The 18,219-nt window shown below is 51.4% G+C and overlaps 3 protein-coding genes across 4 annotated transcripts; 2 read left to right on the forward strand and 1 right to left on the reverse strand.

Annotated features, from left to right (window-relative positions):
* The first annotated feature begins 4,788 nt into the window (after window positions 1-4,788).
* Window positions 4,789-9,285, forward strand: Tmem115 (transmembrane protein 115). The gene is made up of 2 exons (XM_038323633.2): window positions 4,789-6,138; window positions 8,509-9,285. Exons 1-2 carry the CDS (start codon window positions 5,288-5,290, stop codon window positions 8,711-8,713), a joined length of 1,056 nt encoding a protein of 351 aa, XP_038179561.1. The 5' UTR covers window positions 4,789-5,287; the 3' UTR covers window positions 8,714-9,285.
* Window positions 9,286-10,245: 960 nt separating this feature from the next.
* On the reverse strand, window positions 10,246-12,906 carry LOC119810250 (cytochrome b561 domain-containing protein 2). 2 transcript variants are annotated; one of them, XM_038323634.1, is made up of 4 exons: window positions 12,753-12,906; window positions 12,200-12,353; window positions 11,718-11,755; window positions 10,246-11,073 (listed from the first exon to the last, which is right to left on the reverse strand). In XM_038323634.1, the coding sequence occupies exons 1-4, from the start codon at window positions 12,900-12,902 to the stop codon at window positions 10,570-10,572; spliced, it is 846 nt and encodes a 281-aa protein (XP_038179562.1). In that variant the 5' UTR covers window positions 12,903-12,906; the 3' UTR covers window positions 10,246-10,569. The 2 variants fall into 2 exon arrangements, with proteins under 2 accessions (XP_038179562.1, XP_038179563.1); XM_038323635.1 differs by lacking the exon at window positions 12,753-12,906 and adding an exon at window positions 12,509-12,575.
* Window positions 12,907-12,933: 27 nt separating this feature from the next.
* Nprl2 (NPR2 like, GATOR1 complex subunit) lies at window positions 12,934-16,295 on the forward strand. Its single transcript, XM_038323632.2, has 11 exons — window positions 12,934-13,172; window positions 13,666-13,757; window positions 13,835-14,003; window positions 14,148-14,256; window positions 14,622-14,758; window positions 14,858-14,955; window positions 15,073-15,109; window positions 15,222-15,315; window positions 15,390-15,507; window positions 15,737-15,879; window positions 15,964-16,295. The coding sequence occupies exons 1-11, from the start codon at window positions 13,095-13,097 to the stop codon at window positions 16,029-16,031; spliced, it is 1,143 nt and encodes a 380-aa protein (XP_038179560.1). The 5' UTR covers window positions 12,934-13,094; the 3' UTR covers window positions 16,032-16,295.
* The last annotated feature ends 1,924 nt before the right edge of the window (window positions 16,296-18,219 follow it).

Consider the following 18,219-nt stretch of genomic DNA (forward strand, 5'->3'; position numbering starts at 1 on the left):
AAAGACCGTTATAGGACTCCTATCCTTGACGAGGCTTTGTTTCATATCATGAGCCTCCAGAAGAGAAACTGTCAAGAGGGGGGCAAAAGAGCACCGCCCAGAGCCTCGAGGCCAGGCCAGGACTCAGAAGGAGAGAGCAATGAGGTGATCAGTAAGGCTGAGGTCTGTCCTCTGTCTGCCCGTGGGATCAGACCAGGACCTAAGAATAGACCCTCTGCCTGGAGAGACACAGTTAGTTCCCACATCCATCCTGCTGCCCTGAGGATGCCAGGATCTGGCTCAGCCACAAGCAAGTGGGGATTCCATCATGAGTCAGGGAGACCAGAGGCCAGGACAGTTCCTGCACACACACAGTCCCTTCTGTGTGTGTGTGTGTGTGTCTGAGAGAGAGTGGGGGGAGAGGGGGTCTCCCTGCATAGGCCCGGCTGGTCTGGTTGCCAGGAGACTGAGGGGGCACAGGCCACCTGATGTCACAGGACTCCTTCCAGGTTGGTGTCCACCTCATTGATAAACATCTTGCCGGATCGTCTGTCCTCTGAGCTTGTGTGGTTACCATTACACACTGGTTCACCAAGTATATTTTAATACTAACTCTAGTTTTATGGCCTCTGCATTAGGTTTGGTTTTGTTTTTTAGCATGAGCATAGCGGTAAGACAGCAGACAGCCTGAGGTGTTCGCGCCTTGCACTGTGTTCTTGGCAACAAGTCCTGTACCCACTGAGTCCTCTCACCAGCCTGGCCCCTGCCTTCTTTTCATGGGGAGAGGACTAAAGCCACCAACATAGATGCTCCTAAATTGGATGCTCACTCTTTTCCTCAAGGTAGCAGGGTCAGGGACTCATTCACTCTGGGCCCCTGGAGGTTAGCCAGCTAAGTTCTCACTGTGATCTCAAGCATAGTTACCAGCATATCCATCCCCACAGCACAGACGAGCAAGGGAGGGAAACTCCTATCTCCCCAGAAGAGAAGGGCTGAAGAAAATCAGTGAAAGCTGGGTGTGGTGGTACCTGCCTATAACTCACATTGGGGAAGTGGAGACAAGAGACTCAGGAGTTCAAGGCTATCCTTAGCTACACAGGGAGTTCCAAGCCTGAACTGGGCTCCATGAGACCCCTCAAAATTGAAAAAAAAAAAATCAGCTAAAGTCTCAAGTGGCAGGGCTAGGAAGATGGCTCAGTTGGCAACGTGCCTGCTGTGCAGACACGAGGACCTGAGTTCAGGGTCTCAGCTCCCATGAACAAAGCCCGGTGCAGTGGTCTATAACCCCAGCACTGGGGTTGGTGGAACCAGCTAACCTAACGGGACCAATGAGTTCCCCGTTCAGTGAGAGGCCCTGTCTCAAAACATAAATATAAATATAATTCCAGCACTGGAGAGGCCAAGGAGGGTGGACCTGTTTGTTTGAGACCAGACTGGCCTATGTAGTGAGTTCCAGGCCACCCATGGCTGCACGGTGAGATTCTGTCTCAAAACTAAGTAAAGTAGGAAGTGATAGATGGCATACACACATGCTCACACAAAAGCATGAGGGCCTGCTGTGTCCATACACACACACACACACACACACACACACACACACAGAGAGAGAGAGAGAGAGAGAGAGAGAGAGAGAGAGAGAGAGAGAGAGAGAGAGAGAAGAGAGAGAGAGAGGAGAGAGAGAGGAGAGAGAGAGAGGAGAGAGAGAGGAGAGAGAGACTAGCTGGAGGAAACACTTGGATTCTAAACATTTTTTATTTATTTATTTATTATTTATTTATTTATTTATTTATTATGCATACAGTGTCTGTCTGCATGTATGCCTTCAGGCCAGAAGAGGGCGCCAGATCTCATTTTGGGTGGTTGTAAGCCACCATGGGTTGCCTGGAATAGAATTCAGGAACTCTGGAAGAGCAGCCAGTGCTCTTGATGGCTGAGCCATCTCTCAACATGTTAAAGGACATTCTAGGCCTCAGCCAAGATGCGGTTTCTCTCACTGCTGCAGGAGCTGTCCTCATACCTCAAAACAGCTCCCATGCTTTGAAACAACGCACATGATTTGGGGAAGGGGCAGGGTTGTCAGATCAAGTCCAGTCAGTTCTGATTTGCAGATAATTTTTTAATGTTTTTTTCTTGGTTTTGTTGTTGTTTTGTTTGTTGGTTGGTTTCTCTTTTTCACTTTTTTGTTGTTTTTTGTTTGTTTGTTTGTTTGTTTCTGAGACAAGGTTTCTCTGTAGCTTTGGAGCTAGTCCTGGAACTAGCTATTGTAGACCAGGCTGCCATCAAACTCACAGAGAGATCCACCTGCCTCTGCCTACCAAGTGCTGGGATTAAAGGTGTGTGCCACCACCACCCGGCTTTTGTTGTTTCTTTTGAGACAGAGTCTCGTGTTGCCCAGTGTGACTTCAAACTCACTATATAGCTACAGGTGGCCTTGAACTCCTGATCATCCTGCCTCAGCCACCCAACTGCTGGGAATACTGGCATGCACCACCACCACACAGACTCTGATAAATTTCTAATAAATTAATAATAAATAGGTCTTTTGACCAGGCAGTGGTGGTACGCAACTTTAATCCCAGCTCTAGGGAGACAGAGGTAGGTAGATCTCTGAGTTCAGAGTTTGAGACCAGCCTAGTTGAGAGAATGAGTCCCAGGACAGCCGGGAATACACAGAGAAACCCTGTCTTGAAAAAACAAAAACAAAAAGGGGAGAATGGCCCTTGACTCCTATCACTCATGTGGACCACTGTCAACATTGACGGTGTATCATCAGTGTAAGTCTGTGCTATCACTTTGCTCTGAATAAACTTATTCTTTCTTTGAGGGAAAGTGGATTGTTGGTTGTTTTGGTTGAGGAGGTGTATGTTTCTGCATGCACATGTGTGCTGTGTGTGTGTGTGTGTGTGTGTGTGTGTGTTTAATATTGCATGGGACATCGACCCTACCCTGAAAATTATTTATTCAAAATTCAAATCTGACTGAATTGTTGACTCTGAATTTTGTTTTGGTTGGTTTTCCTTCTTATTGTTGTTGTTTTGTTTTGGGTTTTTTTCTTTGTTTTATTTTGTTTCATTTTGTTTTTTCAAGATGGGATTTCTCTGTGTATCCTTGGCTGTCCTGGAACTAACTCTAAACCAGATCGGCCTCAAACTCACAGAGATCTATCTGCCCGCCTCTGCCTCCCAAGTGCCAGGATTAAAGGTGTGCGCCACCACCACCCAGGAACTCTGTATTTTAATTTGCTAAACCAAACTTAACAAACACTGGTATGTGGCATATAGTAGGAACCCTGACCCCAGACAAAAATAGAGGAGGGCCGGGCGGTGGTGGCGCACGCCTTTAATCCCAGCACTCGGGAGGCAGAGGCAGGCGGATCTCTGTGAGTTCGAGGCCAGCCTGGTCTACAAGAGCTAGTTCCAGGCCAGGCTCTAAAAAAGCTGCAGAGAAATCCTGTCTCGAAAAAAAAAAAATAGAGGAGGGAAGGCAGCTTTGGACACACGGGCAGTTGTGCTGAGATGAAAGAGTTCTGCATTTTATAATAAAGTCCCTCGTCATAGAATTCATCACATTTTTTAAAACTATGCACTTTTTAAAAAGCAACAATATGCAACAACAAAAATCTCAGGACTGGAGCGATGGCTGGGTGGTTAGAAGTGCTTGCTGTACTTACAGAGGACCTGAGTTCTGCCCCCAGCACCCACAGCTGCTAGCTCACAACCTAACGCCAGCTCCAGGGATCCACCTTCCTCTTGTGGCCTCTGTGGACTGCACACATAATGGCAGAGACACGCATACATGTAAATAAAAATATTTTAAAAATAAATCTCAAGAAACACCCTGCTGGCAGCCACCACAGTGTGAAGTTGAGCCCAGACCAACCTGGATGGTACCTGTAGGGAGAGCTCTCTCAACTCCAGTAGAATCAAGTCTCTGGTGGGAGAAGAGTCACTGAAATAGTAAAGCCTCACCCCTTGCTACCCCTCAGGTGAAAAATCTCAGTTCATGAGCCACGTCCAGTTCACTGGATCAAGAGCAATGTGAGCACCCAAAATGACCTGACACATTTCTGCCTTCTTTGATCCTTAAGGTAAGAAGAATGCCGGGAGGTGGTGGCACACACCTTTAATCCCAGCACTCAGGAGGCAGAAGCAGGCGGATCTCTGTGAGTTCGAGGCCAGCCTGGACTGCAAAGTGAGTTCCAGGACAGTCAAGGCTACACAGAGACGATTTGTCTTGAAAACAAAGTGGGGGTGGGGGAGCCTGAAATCCTCACCATTTTTGAGGTCTGTGAAATTGCACTTCAAAAATGTTCGGTCAATATTACATTGACTCCAAATAATGGAACAAGGGTTCTAGCCCGCCTTAGGCTCTTATTTGCCAGACCACGGAGTTTCTCAATAGTTCACACGCATTGGTACAACACACCAGAACCGTTCTACATCTTTATGTACCCGCTTACAAAAACACTGCTGCACCTGTACTAATCACAAATAGTCACGCCCCTCCAGAGAACTCAACAAGTGTGTGGTCCAAGGCTATGCTGCCCCCTGATCCCGTGCACTCAACACCTCGTTTGCCTTCCCAGATCAACAATCCTATCCTGGCCCCGACTTCCCTAACCGGCTCCCCCCCCCCCCCCCCCCCAGAACTGAAGGAGTCAGCCCTGAGAACTACAACTCCCAAGCACCCCCGCCTAACCCTCTACGGGACCAGTCGAGCGCACAGCTTCTGGGACTTGTGGTTCTATGCGGAAACCGGTCGGCTCTGTACACGGACTCCGTATCCCAGCATGCCGAGGAGCCGGAAGGCAAGCGCTCAGAGGGCACAGGGCCGAGGCTGCCTCCGGGGGCGCGCAGGCGCGGCGTCCCTGTTTGTCGGGCCCGGAGAAGGGAGGAGGTACCGTCAAGTCAAAACCCTAACCCAGAAGGAGCTAAACGGTCTTGACTTGAGCCGGAGCAAGACACCAGTACCCCGCAGAGCCTCAGAGTGAATGGAGGACGGCCAGCCTTGAGATCAACGCTAGCCCGGCCAGCCTGGCCGCTGGGCCTACGGAACCGGCCGGCAGGCGTGCCCAAGCCGTTCGGGGCCTAACCTCAGGTCCTCGGCCAGGGGCATAGGCTCTGGCCTGGCAGCAGGGCTTTCTCTTCCTCTTGGAGCTACAGCCGGACCAGACCGGAGCCAGACCCTTCCCAGAGAGCAGTGAGTAGCCGGGCCTGGGCCTCCCGTCGGGGCCGGACTGGGACGAGGCCCCGGGGAGGCCCCTAGGCCACCTTCCTCACCTTCCCTCAAGCCGACGTCCGCCGGGAAGATGCAACGCGCCCTCCCCGGTGCCCGCCAGCATCTGGGGGCTATCCTGGCCAGCGCCAGCGTGGTGGTGAAGGCGCTGTGCGCCGTGGTACTGTTCCTTTATCTCCTTTCCTTCGCCGTGGACACGGACTGCCTGGCGGTCACCCCGGGCTACCTTTTTCCACCCAACTTCTGGATCTGGACCCTGGCCACCCATGGGCTGATGGAACAGCACGTGTGGGACGTGGCCATCAGTCTGGCCACAGTAGTGGTGGCCGGGCGATTACTGGAGCCCCTCTGGGGAGCCTTGGAGCTGCTCATCTTCTTCTCGGTGGTGAATGTGTCCGTGGGGCTTCTGGGGGCCTTCGCCTACCTCCTCACCTACATGGCTTCCTTCAACTTGGTCTACCTGTTCACTATTCGTATCCATGGCGCCCTGGGTTTCCTAGGTGGTGTCCTGGTGGCACTCAAGCAAACTATGGGAGACTGTGTGGTCCTGCGAGTGCCCCAGGTCCGCGTCAGCGTAGTTCCCATGCTGTTGCTGGCTTTGCTGCTGCTGCTCCGGTTGGCCACGCTGCTCCAGAGCCCGGCCCTGGCTTCCTACGGCTTTGGACTGCTGTCCAGTTGGGTGTATCTTCGCTTCTATCAACGCCATAGCCGGGGCCGAGGGGACATGGCTGACCATTTTGCTTTTGCCACCTTCTTCCCGGAGATCCTGCAGCCTGTGGTGGGTCTGCTAGCGAACCTGGTGCATGGCCTCCTGGTGAAAGTCAAGATATGCCAAAAGACGGTGAAGCGCTATGATGTGGGAGCCCCATCATCCATCACTATCAGTCTCCCAGGCACAGACCCTCAAGACGCCGAGCGGAGAAGGTAACTGGGAATCTTCCAGAATCTTGGCTAGATAGACTGTGGTCACAGGCCATCCATTGAGGAGCTTGCTCTACACAGGCAGGAGAACTATAGCCTGGAGTTGGGGGCAGCCTCGGAGCGGATTCGGGATTGGGCCTCGAGGAAGGAACTCAGTATGTAGGCTTCACGGCTCTAGTGTGTGTTTCTCACCACTTGGCCACTTAACCAGTTCACAGACTGCCCAGTCACCTTGGTCTAGCCACAGAATTTCCACATTCTAGACACTGGTCCTGTAGGAGACAGAGACTGTTGGTCCCTTTCTCCTGTGATGGGGAGGGGAGCAATGTCTGTGTCCTCAAGTGTTTCCTTCCACTTAATGTAGGATGCTTGGGGTATTACTAAACTTACTCCTCTTTCAGGCATGTGTCACCAAACATGAGGACAGGCTGAATGTGGGAACCTGCTGACCACAGCAGGCAGGTCTGAGACCTACAACCCAGGGTGTCTGCAGCATCAGTAATTTCACAGCATTATTTACTGGACACTGTAGTCAAAGCAGGTGAAAGCTTTTATTTCCTCAGACCTATGGACTCTTTACAGTGTCCAGTGTTATTTTTGAGACTTTTCAGGCCGTCTCTCCCAAGCCTGCTGCTCAGCCTTTGTCAGAGGTTCCTGCCTTTGCTCACCTGCAAAGCAGGTTCCTGACTTCAGTGGAGGAATGCTCTCTGGTGTATTCACTCCTGCTGCTGCTGTGTAGTCGAGTGTAAAACGCGACTTCCTTGAGGGAGTTACCAGCGGTAGGTGAGGGGACACACCCGGGCATGCTGCAGGCCTAATTCTGGGCCTTACAGCTTGAGGGGTTTTTGGGGGTGTCCTAATGACAATTCCATTTTGACCTCATTTAGTAGAGGAAGGCTGAGCTTTCGAGCTGTTTGGATGGGACTGGACCAGAGGTTTCCCTTGCCCCAGGGAGAGGTCTTGAATTGCTGTGATTGACTGGTCATTCAAAAAACCACTATCTAGGATCAAGAAAATAGACAGAAAAGGAAGAGTGGGGATTGGGGCAAGAGGCGGGTTCGTGGCATAGTCTGGTGGTTCTTGGCTTACATGGAGTGGGTATTACTCTTACAAACAATTTGTCCTCTGACTGTATGCCACTCTCAGACCCAAAGGACTACAAGCAGGAAGTAGGAAATTGAATACTGGCAAGGACATCTCCAAGAGTAGTCTGGGGAGTGACAGAGAAGAAGTGTTACTGGGCCAGGTTGGAGTGTGTTGGGGTTTTTAATGCCCTCGTCCCTGTTGCTTTTCCTATCTTTTTCTTTGGCATGGTAGACTCTTTGATCTTGGAAGCCATAGAATGACTGCCTTTAGTGGTAAATACGCTGAGCCACCAGGATCCATAGTGACTAGCTACAAGTGGCCACTTGACCTTCTGTGGGCCAGACTGCTGAAGACTTGGGACCTTGTTCTTCACTGAGGCTGTGTTGCTCAGTGAGTAGGGCACATCTTGAAGGAGTTTCCTCCTGGTGTCCAAGGTGTGGAAAAGCACCCAAAGCATGCTGCAGGCTCGTTCTGGGCCCTACAGCTTGAGTCTTTCTGGGTGTCTATATCAAATTCCCAGGTGTATTTTCTCACCAAGTCTGTACCCTGAGAACAATAGGGTGTGCCCTGTGCATGCCCACGTGGGCTGTTTCTCTTCTATGTGGGCTCTGCAAAGACTTGGGTGGCTTTGAGAAACTTCTAGAAAGATTATTATAGTTAGGAAGGGTAAAATGATTGAAGTTGATGCTGCTTCATTAACCCCTTCCCTAACTGAGCCTGGTGAGACTGGCCCATAGTCCCCTCTGCTCGGGAGGTTGAGACAGGAGGATCATGAGTTCAAGGTCTGCCTGGGCTATAAGAGCTAGCTTGAAGCCAGCATGGAGGATTTCATTAACAAGACTTGCCTTTAAAAAAAAATGATTCGTTTGTTTTAAGTGCTGGGAATATAGTTCTGTGGTAGAGTGCTAGCCCTAGGTTTACTCCTTAATAGCACACAAATAAAGGACCCTGTCCCTGGGTATGACACCTGTGCACAGGCAGGAGCTCATCCCCAGGGACTAGGACATTCCACTTGTCGGCCCTAAGGCACTAGATCCACCTCTAGCCAACAGATTTGGAAGCAGACCTGTGAGGTGGGCCGCAGCCTTTGCCTGGAGGTCTGACAGTGACGAGGAAGCTCCACATTCTAATTGGCAAAGCAGATCCTGGGCCAGTCTCCTGAGGAAGGGAAACCATGGGACTCTGGGGACCAGTCTCTGGTGGGAGGAGTTGGCCTTCTGAGGAAGGTTGCATAGTATGTGCCTCTCCCAAGCCCAGTGTAACCTGTTTTCTCTTTTCTGGCTTTAGGCAACTGGCCCTAAAGGCTCTCAATGAGCGGCTGAAGAGAGTGGAGGATCAGTCTGTCTGGCCCAGCATGGATGATGATGAAGAGGAGGCTGGGGCGAAAAAGGACAGTCCTCTGCCCTCAGAGAAAGCTTCCACACCCCCAGGGAAGGGGACTGCCCCAGAATCCAGTCTCATTACCTTTGAGGCAGCTCCTCCAAAACTGTAACTCCAGACCACTAAGTGGCTCCTCTGCCCCAACCCCTCCCTGATGTGTCTCGGCTACTCCAGGGCACTGACTGCTCTGAGGATGGGGAGGAGGGCCTTCTGGGGTCTCTTTGGCCTTCTGCTGTTTCTCAGCAACACTACATGGGACCCTTGCTACCTGGTTCCAACTCCAGACAACCACAATGCCAGGTATGGGGCCTCTGAGCATCAGCCAGTCCAGACCCCCATTCGTGGTAAGACTGTACCTCAGCAGGTACAGTTCCTCACCAAGGAAGTGGCTGTAGGGACACTGGTATCGCAGCTCCTGGGCCAGCGTCGCATTCGAAACTGGTTGCCAACAGCCCTGAGCCAAGGCAAGGATTTGAAACTGCCAAAAATGTCCTGGGGGCCCAATCAGTATGGGTCTGTGCATCTCTGCCCGCCCCCAGACTGCATTCATGTCAGGGTTTCTTGTGCCCTTCTGTGGCAGTGACTGTCCAGCCAGAGCCACCACAGCTCCCAGGTATTTTCTACAGGACCACCTGAGCGGGCAGCCAAGCCCAGCTTCACAGTATCAATAAAGCGGTTCTTTGAGGTGTGGCTCCCTGGCTCCGTTAGGCCACCTTGTGCAGCCCTCTCGTCCTTACCAAATGCAAAATTAAATATGTTTTCTGGGTCCTAGGGCTCAGTTCTATGGCAACTCCACCTCACTAAGAATTCCATTACCCCCACCTCTTCTCTACTACATACCTGCTACTAAGCAATCTGGTGAGAGCTAATACCTCAGTCCCTTACTCCTTTTTTATCTCCTCAGTCTATTAGGAAGGCCCTGTGCAAGAGGACCTGACAGCTGAAGTCCTCTCCATCTGAAGGAGTTGTCTTAGGCAGCGCATGGTGGCAACGCCTATAATCCCTATCTCAAAGAAAAACCTGAGGCTGAAGGTGGAGCTCAGTCGGTGGAGCACTTATTTAGTGCTTACAGAGCTCTGGTTTGAGTCCCAGCACTGTGTAAGAGGGGCATGGCACATATACACATGGTGTGTATGTTCACACTGCCATCCCAGTGCTCAGAAGCGGAGGCAGGAGGATCTGAGGTTGAGCTATCATCCTTGGCCACACAGCAGGTTCAAAGCCCACATGGGAGATGTGACACTTTGAAGTCAAAAGGAAAGTTTTTCTTGTTTATGATTCAACTTTCTTTTTCGAGAAAGGGTCTTACTATTATTATAGCTTTGGCTTCATTGACCAGGCTGGTCTTGAACTCACAGAGATCCACCGTGGTTCAACTCTAAGTTGTGCCCTATGCAGGAAATCTGTGGAAACAGTCTCCCTCCCGTCACTGAGCTAACCATGTTCTCAGACTCCAGGACTTCGCTGGAAACAGCAGTGCTGTCCACCTGCCGCCTACTAGTATGCACTGGGTGTTGCAGGAAGCTTAGAGGCCTGGTTCTGGGAGAACGCCATCATTTGCAGGGGTCCCGGCCTCACCTGCTGCCCATTGTCTCACGTTGATGGCATCAGCGAGAACCATCCCCAGTGGCACTGCTCCTCCCATAGTCTTTCCAGTTTGTTTTTCTTTATTTTCAGTTTTCTGTTTATTTTTACTTTTTCATCCGTGATTTTGAACATACCAATACAAATCTAATCTGTATGGCTGGGGAAACAGTGTTGCAACCCCAACTTCATCAGACACATGATTCGGGCTCCCCTGAGCTGATAGCAAGAAAAGGGAGGGCACTCCAGCACGAGGAGCAGAAATGTCACCGATCTACCCAAGTGCCCTAGTACCTGAATGTTCCCTGACAGAGGGTCAAGCAGGTTTCTAGCCCCAGATCCTATGCTGAAGTGCAAATCCAGGCTTCCTGGTATCTGGGAAGCTCATGGTTGGATCCTCTTGCGGTATAGGTAGGCATTGCTCACTTGGTTCATGATTACCAAGCTGGTGAGGACAGGGCACAGCAGAGCCAGGTACCAAGCACCACCAGTGACAGCAGCAGTGAACCAGGATGAGCACATGCCCAGCAGGAGGCTGGCACTACCCAGCAGGTAGCCCACCAACCCAGAAGTGGCATGGTAGAGTTTCAGCTTTGCCAGGGGCCATCGGGGCAGCAACTTGGGGTAGAGCAGCCCCACACCCCCTGAACACTGTAGACCTGCCCACAGCACAGCTAACAGCCCTGCCTGCCCATGTCGGGTGGCCAGGTGTGCTTTGCCAAGCTGCTCTTTGTGGAGGATGACAAGCCCTAGACCCAACAGAGCACAGAGTAGGGCTAGCAGCTGAAGCACCCAGTGGCAGCGCGCTCGGACCTTCCGTGAGAGGGAACGCAGCAGTGAACTCTCCGGAGAAAACATCAGGAGTGCCTCGGTCATCAGGAAGGAGAACTAAGGAGACAGAGACTCAAATGAGAGTGCTGTATGCACTTTAGATAACCCTCCACGCAGGTGCACTTTGCCCCATCCATCCTTCATTCCCTTCCCCAAGGACAAGATGCTGCATTTAGTGAACCGGTGGAAGGCCCTGTGTGGGGGGCAAAATGTCTGCCCTGAGTAGTTAGGGATGGTTGCCTCTCCAGACTTCTCCCTAGGTACTTTTCTGAAATGTCAACTCTGCTAAGTTACCCAGCAAACAAGGTTTGAGACGTGGCAGTAATAAATGATTCACAAGCTTGTTTGCCTCCCATGAGGCTGGATACAATTTCTTGGCAAGAGCTGTCCACATGGGTGCACTGTTTCAGGGAAAATTAGATGCATCACCATAAACTAAAGTTTTTAGGGACAGAGCAATCTCCAAATGTAGTTTTTCAGCTTCCTGGCTGGAGGTGAGAGAAGCCTAATTTTGTGCGTGGGTGAGTGTCCCCCATTTGTGCTGGTCTTGAATACCATCTTTCAATCCTTAGATATATGTCAGAGGCAGTAGTTGGAACACATAACTCCTCTAAGCTGGCACTAGATGCCTTCAAGGATTCTGAGGGTCACCACCTATGCCCACACTCTACCCCTAAAAGTTACCCAGATCCACTACTTACAGCCAGAGACATAAGAACAGGGTGCCAGGAGAACAGACCTGGAATGAGAAGAGGAAGCCTCATGGAGCCGAGGGAAAAAGAAACCAGCATATCCAACCCTACAGCCTGAACGTGAACAGCCCACATTCACCTAAAGAGGTGCCAAAATGTGAATCCCTTCATAACAAGCTCATCTTAGCCACCCGCCCCTACTCACTTCCTGGGGTAGAGAGCATGCTCTGCCACTCCTCTGGCAGCTCCTTCCTCCAGCAGCTCCATGTGTCAGGAAAGAAATGCCAAGTCAAAAAGAAACCATGTACTCTCTGAAGCTTGGCCAGGCTGGCAGAGCCCCCACACCGATCTACTCTCCCCGGGCATAATATTCCTCAGCCAGCCAAGCCTGTTCCCACGAGTTAAGCCCTTTTTCACTTCCTACTGCCCCTATTCCCCAAGAAAAGTGGCTTTTCACTCCCATAAGTCAACTATGAGTTCTATCTACTTACTGGAGCCAGGTTTGGCAAGTACAGTCACAAAGATGGTAAAGCCCAAGGCCACAAGGTGGGCTGCAGCCCCAGAGGCAGTGCGTAGAGCTCGGTAGATGTGCGACTCCGTCTCCACAGAAAGGGCCATGGTCAGCCCAGCTGATAGCTGTACAGCCTGAAAGCATCGTAGGCGTTGGCAAGGGTGCCCACTGTCCACGCCTCACTGAGGACAGTAATTTAGGGCAGGAATGCCACCTTTTTTCCGGAGAAGTTAGGACAGGAGCAGAACAAAGTAGGCACCAAGAACAGTCCCAACTTAACAAAGTCTACCTGTCAAACACCTGTATTTGAAGTGGTACTGATCGCACCGGCCAGGTGGGAATGCGAGAGGACAAGTAAAACTACAAATCCCAAAATGCAGCACGTCATCACTAGCCGGGACGGAAGGCGTGGAGCACTACGGGAATTGTAGTTCCCAGCTGCTTTCCTAGCTAAGCGTCAGCCTATTTGCACATTGCCTCCCCACGTGCACCTAGCACGCTGTACCTCCACGGTAGGAATTTTCCTTTCTCACCTGCTTCTCAGGTTCGACGCAGTGACTTCCTCCAAAATAAATTGGATTCCCCGGACCCGCCAGCCGCGCCACCGCTCCTTTACGGAGGCGCTGCACTTCCGGGTGCGTTGTCCACCCACCCAAGACTTCCTGGGACAAGCCCCCTCCCATCCCATCCAGCGCCAGCCACTCCTCCGAGGCGCGCTGCGCAGGCGCTGTTGAGTTGACGGAGCTTTTGGTTTGTGTTCACAAACCTGTGTGACCTAGCTCAGGCCTCTTTCTCTTTTTGACAGGTGTTCCCAGGGGTGGAAGCGACCACTGCACGAAAGACAAGGGACTACAGACTCAGGACCGGTCAGCGCCATGGGCAGCAGCTGCCGCATCGAATGCATATTCTTCAGCGAATTCCACCCAACGCTAGGACCCAAAATTACCTATCAGGTGCCTTTCACACTCCCGGGACCTGACGAGGAGAGGGATGCTCTCCAGAGCTCAGCTGGCTGCCTGGGTCCCTGTGCTGCCTCCAGGCTTATCTCTCCAATGGAGAGGATACACAGACCCAGGTCTCTGGTTCCTAGTAAGGGAGGGAGATTTGCCACACAAGCGGTTTTTGTGGCAAATCAGGCTATAGGATTCAGGGAGGTGATCGGTCTCATGGAGGGTTAAATGACCCAAGAGAGTCACTGAACTGAGACACAAATGATGTCTAAAAGTTAGGTGAGAGTGGAGTATTCCAGGCAGTGGGAATAATGAATGCAAAAGCCAGGAGGTTTTCCAAAACATAGCATGTGAAAAAAAAAATAGCATGTGTTTGGAAACACAAAAAAGTACTGGGCAGACGAGGGAAAGAAAACAGTAGCGGATTTGTGCCTGGGTGGGACGTACAACCCCCCAATCCCAGTTTCTGAGGGACTCTCATCACTGCCCTCCGCAGGTCCCTGAGGATTTCATCTCCCGAGAGCTGTTTGACACTGTCCAAGTGTACATCATCACCAAGCCTGAGTTACAGAACAAGCTTATCACCGTGTGAGGTCCTGGTGGGGCGGGAGCAGAGGGGTCCCAGACTGGCTTGTGGGCGGGCTGACTCTCCTCTACCCATCCAGCACGGCCATGGAGAAGAAGCTGATTGGCTGCCCTGTGTGCATTGAACACAAGAAGTACAGCCGCAATGCCCTCCTCTTCAACTTGGGCTTCGTGTGTGATGCTCAGGCCAAGACTTGTGCCCTTGAACCCATTGTTAAAAAGCTGGCTGGCTACTTGACCACACTGGAGGTCTGCAACTTGATGGGCGTGGGTGCATGGCAGGCACAGTTGGGGAAACTGTTCCTGTGTCTCCAATCCCTAGCCTCCAACAGCTAGCTCAGAATGCAGCCAGCTCTGAGGTCTACTCAACCATGTTGTCCATGTTCTGTCCAGCTCGAAAGCAGCTTTGTGTCCACAGAGGAGAGCAAGCAGAAGTTGGTGCCTATCATGGCCATCTTACTGGAAGAACTAAATGCCTCTGGCCGATGCACTCTACCCATTGGTATGGGCGGCCTCTACCCGGACAGTATATGAATGGAGGAAGGAGGGGAGAGCACAGAAATGAGCGTAGCCACTGCAGGAGGACAGGATTCTTGGACAAGTTGGTGGGCAAGAAATAGCCGTGGGTTGAAACAATGATGTCTGAGGGTTCAGTATCTAATGGGGGTGGAGGAGCAGACAGCAGAATTCTTCAGCAGTACTGAAGAAGTATCTTGGCAACATTCTTCTCCTTCTCTGGGCCTTAGTTTCTTGCTCCATAAAAGAGGAAGAATGATCCTCCCAGGACCCATCTGCCTGCCTCAGTTAATGCTAGGAGAGTTAAAAGTAGTGACTGAGGGCACTGAGGATGTGGTGGGGTCCCCGCAGATGAATCCAACACCATCCACTTGAAGGTGATTGAGCAGCGGCCCGACCCTCCTGTGGCTCAGGAGTATGATGTGCCCGTCTTTACCAAAGACAAAGAGGATTTCTTCAACTCGCAGTGGGACCTCACAACACAGCAGGTATACGGTGTACAGGCCCTCTCTCAAGTATTACCACCGTGGGCCTCCCACAACCTTAGCTTCAGCTCACCCTTGCCAACCCTGCTTTCCTCTTTTCAGATCCTGCCCTACATTGATGGCTTCCGCCATGTCCAAAAGATCTCTGCTGAGGCAGACGTCGAGCTCAACCTGGTGCGCATTGCCATTCAGAACCTGCTGTGAGTGCAGATACAGTTGTGCTCACTAGAGGGCCACCAGTCGGAGGGGAGCCAAAGGACCCTGAGTGTGGCGTGGGAAGGCATGGTTTGGAAGCTAAGCGCGTCTGTTTCCCCCAGGTACTATGGTGTTGTGACACTGGTCTCCATCCTCCAGGTAGGTGGGGCTGGGATATAGCTAAGTAAAATGGGGATCATTTGGCCTGGACCAGATCAAGCCAGACCCCCAAGCACATCATGCAGGTCCTTATGCCCCTGCTGTGTTCTAGTACTCCAATGTGTACTGCCCGACTCCAAAAGTCCAGGACCTGGTAGATGACAAGTCTCTGCAGGAGGCGTGTCTCTCCTACGTCACCAAACAAGGTAGTGGCAAACCCTGTGGGAGACCCATTTGGGGAGGATAAGGCCACCTAGGAAGCTGACTGTGGCACCCACAGGGCACAAAAGGGCCAGTCTCCGAGACGTATTCCAGCTGTACTGCAGTCTGAGCCCCGGCACCACTGTGCGAGACCTCATCGGCCGCCACCCCCAGCAGTTGCAGCACGTCGATGAGAGGTCAGAGGGCATTCTCAGGCTTGCGTGCTGGGTTCAACTGTCTTGAGACTCTCTGGAGGAGCCTCGAGTCAAATAGGAAGCAGGGAATTCCCAATGAGTATAAGTATGTGGTCCACTAGTCCAGGCAGCCTTCCTGGAGATGGTGACCTCGGAGGCCACCCTAGCCTGTAAGGAAAGGTTGGCTAGGCTAGGCTAGGGTACCAATGCTCTTCCCCAACCATCACTTCAGGAAGCTAATCCAGTTTGGGCTTATGAAGAACCTCATCCGGAGACTACAGAAGTATCCAGTTCGAGTGTCTCGGGAGGAACGGAGCCACCCTGCCCGCCTTTACACAGGCTGCCACAGCTATGATGAGATCTGCTGCAAGACAGGTGGAGGCAGGCGGGGCAGGCTGGGTGAGGTGAGGGCTGTCCGACCCTGCAAGGCGGCTGACCTTGCCTCCCTCACACCACCAGGCATGAGCTACCACGAACTGGATGAACGACTAGAAAACGACCCCAACATCATCATTTGCTGGAAGTGAGGCTGACTGGAGCATATTGCCATGGCTACTTGCCCCTGCTACGCCCTCATTGGTCCACGGGGGCCAGACAAGTAGGCTAGTGCATATGGCCTGCAGGTGATCCTCGGTTCTGTGAATCAAGTCATCTCTTTCGTCCTGTGGAATTTTGAATACTGGCTCAGCCAATCACTAAAGATGTGAATGTGCCATCTAGCCTGGCCGGGCTGGAATGCCATCTAGTGGACAGAAGTGACAATGGCCAAGTAAACAGTATGGTTTTGGTTTGGTCTGGTTTGGTTTTTTGTCTTATTGCGAGGGGAGTGATTTTTTTGAGACAGGATCTCACTATGTAGCCCAGGCTGGCCCTCAACTCATAGAACTCTGACTGCCAGGTTTAAAGGTGTGCACCACTACACCTAAGCACACATATTTCTAATATGTTTGTTGTTGTTTTTTGTTTTCATGGTGAGTGGGGGGGGAGCGTGTTTTTTGAGACAGACTCTTATGTAGCACAGACTGGCCTGGAATCAGCTGTGTAACAGATGACCTTGAACCTTCTGAGTCTCCTGTCTCTGGTTCCTGGGTTACACTTAAGCTCCCATGCCTGCCGCCCCCCCCCCCATGTATACTGTGCTGGGGCCAAGGCTTTGTGCATGCTAGGCAAGTCCTCTACCGACTCAGCTATGACCACAGCTCTGGGCATGTAAACCAAAGAGCCAGACTCAGAAGGGACCAAGAGATGCTCTGGATTAGTTTGCCAAGAAAGACCTCACTTGGGAGACGTAAGCTGGACCTTGCAGGAGTAAGAAGAGTATTCCAGAAGAAATAAGTTCAAAACCCTAAAGCAAGGGCCAAATGTAGTAGTCCATTCTTGTAATAACCAACACTCAGGAGGCTGACGTAGGAGAGCTGATTCAGGTTCAAGGACAGCTTGAATGTATGTGTTCAAAGCCAACCTGGGTGACATAGTGACACTTTCCTCAAAAAGCCAAAGGAGTGTATGAGGAGCTGAAGGGAAGCCCATGAGGCTAGGACAGGGAAGCAAGCATGGGGTGCACACCTGAAACCCCAGCATTTGGGAAGTTGACCAAGAAGGGGGAAAATTTGGACCAGCCCTGGCTCTACAGTGAGCTCCAGCTTGGTCTTAGCTGTATAAGGAGACCCTGTCTCAAAGAAAGAGGATGGGGTGCTGGAGAGATGACTCAGAGGTTAAGATCACTACTGCTCCTGCAGAAGACTGGAGTTTAGTTCCCAGCACCCATGTTTTCCCAGCTCACAATTGCCTATGACTCCAACTTCAAGGGACTCGATGCCTCTGGCCTCTGTGTGTAAGCATTATAGCACGAATGGAAAGGTATCCTGACAGCTGAGAGCCAAGGAATACCACAAAATCACACCACACAACAAACCTCACACACGAGATTTATTGGGAGAGAAAAAAAGAACAGGATGTACAATGTTTTACTCTTGCTCTTTTGGGGACCTGCTACCCAGCTCCAAGTAAGCACACATGGAGGCTTTTCCTTCCTTGTGGATGCCTGGCCTTGGCTTGTTTCATGCCAGCTTTTCTTAAATTAGCCCAACTACTTTTTTGCCTCCAGGCTTTTTCCTTTTCTTACTTTCACTCTTTCCCATGGCCAGCAGGGTGGCTGGCTGGCGGGCTGACCCCTGGAGTACTCCCCTTGTTCTCTCCTTGCTCCTCTTCTTCCTCAGTTTTCCTTCTGTTTACACTGCCTGCCTGCCAGTCCCACCTATCCTTGCTCCTGCCTTGGCCATTCAGCTCTTTATTAGACCATCAAGTATTTTAGACAGGCAAAGACTCACAGCTTCACAGAGTTAAACAAATGCAGCATAAACAAAAGCAGAACACCTTAAAATAATATTCCCCAGCACCAGGAGGGTGGCTGCCTCTGCTGGAGCGAGAAACCGCAGCAAACTGAACAGGACACAGGGCTTATATAGAGCTTCTTGGGAAGGGGGTGGAACTTTCCAGAAGACTGGTGGAAATTCATGTCAAGAGATTGGGCTTTTCACTCTGTAGGGTGGAGCAGGGTCCAGCAGTTAGGGTACTTAGAGTATTCTGTGGGTGGAACCTGACAGCTAGAGCTCCTCGGGGTAGTGGCCTGGCCACTCCTGTGGCTCAGGGGTTTACACTGTGGGCACCTGCACACACGCTTGTGCACAGACACAAACATAATTTAAAAATAAA

Source organism: Arvicola amphibius, chromosome 3, assembly GCF_903992535.2.
Source record: "Arvicola amphibius chromosome 3, mArvAmp1.2, whole genome shotgun sequence".
Taxonomy (NCBI): domain Eukaryota; kingdom Metazoa; phylum Chordata; class Mammalia; order Rodentia; family Cricetidae; genus Arvicola; species Arvicola amphibius.

Excerpts from the sequence above, each read along its gene's own strand:
- Tmem115 (XM_038323633.2), top strand. The coding sequence starts at position 5,288 with ATGCAACGCGCCCTCCCCGGTGCCCGCCAGCATCTGGGGGCTATCCTG. Across the intron at positions 6,139-8,508 it reads CAAGACGCCGAGCGGAGAAG|GCAACTGGCCCTAAAGGCTC; the intron begins GTAACTGGGAAT and ends TTCTGGCTTTAG.
- LOC119810250 (XM_038323634.1), bottom strand. The coding sequence starts at position 12,902 with ATGGGAGGGGGCTTGTCCCAGGAAGTCTTGGGTGGGTGGACAACGCAC. Across the intron at positions 11,756-12,199 it reads ACTTGCCAAACCTGGCTCCA|GTCTGTTCTCCTGGCACCCT; the intron begins GTAAGTAGATAG and ends TTCTCATTCCAG. Across the intron at positions 11,074-11,717 it reads CTGTTCTTATGTCTCTGGCT|TTCTCCTTCCTGATGACCGA; the intron begins GTAAGTAGTGGA and ends CTGTCTCCTTAG.
- Nprl2 (XM_038323632.2), top strand. The coding sequence starts at position 13,095 with ATGGGCAGCAGCTGCCGCATCGAATGCATATTCTTCAGCGAATTCCAC. Across the intron at positions 14,257-14,621 it reads CCGATGCACTCTACCCATTG|ATGAATCCAACACCATCCAC; the intron begins GTATGGGCGGCC and ends GGGTCCCCGCAG. Across the intron at positions 14,759-14,857 it reads GGGACCTCACAACACAGCAG|ATCCTGCCCTACATTGATGG; the intron begins GTATACGGTGTA and ends TCCTCTTTTCAG.